General features: G+C 49.5%; 1 protein-coding gene across 2 annotated transcripts in view; it reads left to right on the forward strand.

Annotated features, from left to right (window-relative positions):
• The window catches only part of CUL9 (cullin 9), a 43,218-nt gene that overhangs the window by 2,727 nt on the left and 36,212 nt on the right, over positions 1-4,279 (forward strand). For both annotated transcript variants that reach the window (XM_017547340.2, XM_037745315.1), the window contains exons 3-8: positions 578-732; positions 1,047-1,547; positions 2,060-2,195; positions 2,343-2,536; positions 2,805-3,210; positions 3,608-3,800. In XM_017547340.2, the coding sequence (XP_017402829.1) occupies positions 578-732; positions 1,047-1,547; positions 2,060-2,195; positions 2,343-2,536; positions 2,805-3,210; positions 3,608-3,800 (1,585 nt within the window). The remainder of the gene's footprint in view (positions 1-577; positions 733-1,046; positions 1,548-2,059; positions 2,196-2,342; positions 2,537-2,804; positions 3,211-3,607; positions 3,801-4,279) is intronic.

The following is a 4,279-nucleotide window of genomic DNA, read 5'->3' on the forward strand; positions in this document are numbered from 1 at the left end:
TCCATGGATACGTCCAGGTGAGGAAGAATGGTATAGAGACAGCCAGGGAAGAAGGAAAGCAATGGAGAGAATGGGGCCACAAGGAGGAGTAAGAGCAGAAAGAGATTTCCCAGCTCTGTAAGAACACTTAGCATTTGGTGAATATCAATTTGATGCAAAGGAAAAATATAGATTAATAGGCTATTTCAGGTATATGAAGAGGCTAAAATGATAGCCTCTGGCTTATCTGTTCATTCTCAGTGCATTGACAGAGAAGGAAATAAGACTTATCTGTATTTTTGAAACTGGATTGAGATTTCTTAGTTGGTTTTGAAATCAATTTGGTGGGTTATAACCAACGTTAAAAAAAACCTAAAGTTATCAGTGTGTAGCACTTAGTAGGTAAATTTTGTAGCATAAAATATGTTTCAGTTATGTGTATGTATGTTTGTAACAGGTTACCATGTAAAATGTGTTTCTTGCTGTGAATCTTAGTAACAAAGTTTGAAAGCCTCTGGGATAAGAGATAGTATCTAGGAAAGGCAGGGAGAAGGTATTGAGGATTGAGGAGAAGATATGGATTGGGTGTGGATTACAGGGAGTCGGGCTCACGTCCTTCTGTCACTGAGCCAGCAAGATGGCATCGAGCAGCACATGGATTTTGATAGTCGCTATACATTGCTGGAGCTGTTTGCAGAAACCACATCCTCTGAAGAACACTGCATGGCCTTTGAGGGCATTCATCTGCCTCAGGTATGCTGCCAGCTGTAGGGAAATGCTGTGTACAAGACCTAAGGCATGATTTCTGAAAACATGGTTCAGGACTATATGTTAGCACCAGAGCCACCTGGGAACTTGTTAACATGAAGGTTCATGTCCTACCTCCCAGCCCCTCTCCATTCAGAATTTCTGAGATTAGAACCCAGGAATTTGTGTTTTAAGACACTCCCTGTGCCTTTCTTACACAAATCAAAGTTTGAGAACTACGGAGTAGAAGAGGATATTGGGGGGAAGGGAAGAGGGAAGCCAGGAAGAGATGAACCTGTGCCAAGGATTGTGTCTTACAGATCCCAGGAAAGCTGCTCTTTTCCTTGGTGAAGCGCTACCTTTGTGTCACCTCCCTCCTGGATCAGCTGAATAACAGTCCAGAGCTGGGAGCTGGAGACCAAAGCTCCCCATGTGCTACAAGAGAGAAAAGCCGGGGACAGCGGGAGTTGGAGTTCAGCATGGCTGTGGGCAACCTCATCTCTGAGCTGATGCGGAGCATGGGCTGGGCCCGGAACCTCAGTGAACAGGGCACGTCACCTCCTCGGCCATCCAGGTCCATCTTTCAGCCCTATATTTCAGGCCCCAGCCTTTTACTCCCCACCATTGTCACCACCCCCAGAAGACAAGGGTGGGTTTTCCGCCAGCGCTCTGAATTCTCCAGCCGTAGTGGCTATGGAGAATATGTGCAGCAGACTCTGCAGCCGGGGATGCGAGTGCGGATGCTGGATGATTACGAGGAGATCAGTGCCGGGGACGAGGGCGAGTTCCGGCAGAGCAACAATGGCATTCCACCTGTGCAGGTGGGCAGCGTGCGGTGGTGAGACACTGTTGGGAGTTTATTTGGGGTGGGGTATAGCTGGGACTTCCATACAGGGGACTCCCGCAGGCCACCCAAGAAGAACCCCCCCCGGGGAACTGGAATGATACAGGGTGTTGGCGTTTGCGGGGGGTGCATTTGGAGGGCTGAGAAAATCTGGCAGGGGTGTGGGTGGGCTGTGAGTTCATGGGAGACTCACCCAGGAAGCAGAACTGATAAATGGAGGTGCCTCCCCACCGCCACCACTGGTGGAAGAGGCTGGGAAGGAATGTGGGAGCAGAGACCATCATGGTTAAGAAAAGAGGCAGGGCCCACTCCTGATAAGGGAAAGAAGCCTTTTGCCATGTGGGGGTTTTTTCCAGGCTTAGCCAGGTGTGTGTCTTGAGGGTGTGACCCAAATCTATGCTTGGGCATGTCCTTTCAAGCCTTCACAGCCCAAGGCCCAGAGGGTTGAGCCTTCTCTATTCTGCCCTCTTTCTTCCTCCCTCATACCAGGTTTTCTGGCAGTCAACAGGCCGCACTTACTGGGTGCACTGGCACATGCTGGAGATCCTGGGCCCTGAGGAAGCCACTGAGGATAAGGCTTCAGCAGCTGTGGCGAAGGGGGCAGGGGCTCCTGTGTTGGGCACAGGTGAGCCTAAGAGGGGACATGGATAGTATGTCTCCGAACAGAGGAGTAGTGACTGGGGTAGTCATTCTGACCAGGAGCAGCCCCAGGGGTCCAGAAATGGACCCCATTCCTGAGGGGTGCTGATCCCTGCCATGCCTGTGTCCTCAGCGTTTCCCTCCTGGGACTGGAATCCTATGGATGGGCTCTACTCTTTGCCGTACCTCCAGCCCGAACCTCAGAAGAATGAGAGAGTTGGATATCTGACCCAGGCTGAGTGGTGGGAGCTGCTTTTCTTTATCAAAAAGTTGGACTTGTGTGAGCAGCAGCCAATTTTCCAGAATCTTCGGGAGAACCTGGATGAGGTATTACAGGCCTGAGATTCCTGGGGGTTTTGTAGAAGGGTTAGAGGTGGGATTCTCTAGAGGGAGTTTTAGATAGGGGATACTGATTGTGGGGAGGCTGGAGCTAGAGGTTAGAGTTAGGAGGCCTGCTGGGGGAGAAGACAAGTGCTGTGAGGATCTAGTATGTAGAAGGTGTGAGGGCGTGGTGGGGAGTTATCACCCTTCCCATTACTGTCCCCAAGACCTTTGTGTCTGCTTGTCTGTAAATGTATACCCCTTCTGTTGACAGACCCTTGGTGAAAAGGCCCTGGGTGAGATCTCTGTGTCTGTGGAGACGGCCGAGGGTCTGCTGCAGATTCTCAGTAGTCGGTTTGAGGGCAGCACCCTCAATGACCTGCTCAACTCCCAGATCTACACCAAGTATGGGCTGCTGCGTAATGAACCAAGCAGCTTGTCTACTTCACGAAGCCACTCCTGTACCCCAGATCCAGAAGAGGAGTCCAAGTCAGAGGTCAGCTTCTCAGAGGAAGAGACTGAGTCCCCCAAAGCAAAGGCCGAGGTCCCTAAGACAGAGGCCAAGCCCACCAAGACAAGGACTGAGCCCCCCATGGCACAGAGTGATTCGCAGCTGTTTAACCAGCTTCTGGTGGCTGAAGGAATGACCCTGCCCACTGAGATGAAGGAGGCAGCCAGTGGTGAGTCAGGTTCTGGGAGGAAGCAATTGGAACGAGTCCTGGGTGGTCTCAATAGAAGTGGATAGTCAGGGTAGAAGGAAAGCTATGGAGTAAGGTCTTTTTTGCGAGGGGAAATGTCTTGGAACCATGCGTCCATCTTCCTTTGACCTTGATTGTATTTAATTAACCAGCACTCCCTTCCTTCAGTATCTCTGGAAAAGGAGCATACTTTTTCTGGGGTATCTTCATCTCTTTTGTTTGATCATTAGATCCCTGACACGGAATTGGAAAACTGTGCAAGCTGCAGTAGCCAATAATGTATTTAAATGTTGGTAGGATAACCGGGCTTGACTTTGAAGACTTCTAACTTCAAGATTCCACAGTTCTTTTAGTCATTGCCTTTTACCACTCATTTCAGAAATGGCCAGAGCCTTGCGGGGTCCCAGTCCTCGCAGCTCCCTGGATCAGCATGTGGCAGCGGTTGTGGCCACTGTGCAGATATCCAGCTTGGACACAAACCTGCAGCTTTCTGGGCTCTCTGCCCTCTCTCAGGCTGTGGAGGAGGTCACTGAGCGGGACCACCCTCTGGTCCGTCCTGACAGATTGCTGAGGTTAGCATGTTGGGGAGGGAAGAGGTTTTGGTTGAAGCTGTAGGCAAAGGATGGTGGTAGCGGGGAAGGAGCTATGACATCATGAATTAGAAAAGCTGGGGGTGAGGGAAGGCTCACCTGAGGAGCAGCCGAGCAGGAGGGTTGGATGTTTTAATGGCTCATATTCTTGGTGCAGTCCTGTTATGCCAGGCACGATGCTAATGTTTTACATGCATTCTCTCATTAAATCTACCTAACACCTGAGGAAGCATTGGTAATATTATTATCCCACTGTATGGGTAAGGAAACTGAAGCTTAGAGAATTTAAGTCACTTGCTTAGAGTTTTAGAGATAGCAGAGCCAGGATTCAAGCCTAGGTCTTTCTGACTCTAGAGACGGGGCTTTTTCTCTTTTTCTTTTTTTTCCTGTCCCTACTTACTTTTTATTGTTTTTTTTTACACATTGTACCTTAAAACCTACTTTCTTTTTATTTTTAACTT

Source organism: Cebus imitator, unplaced genomic scaffold, assembly GCF_001604975.1.
Source record: "Cebus imitator isolate Cc_AM_T3 unplaced genomic scaffold, Cebus_imitator-1.0 Scaffold197, whole genome shotgun sequence".
Classification (NCBI taxonomy): Eukaryota; Metazoa; Chordata; class Mammalia; order Primates; family Cebidae; genus Cebus; species Cebus imitator.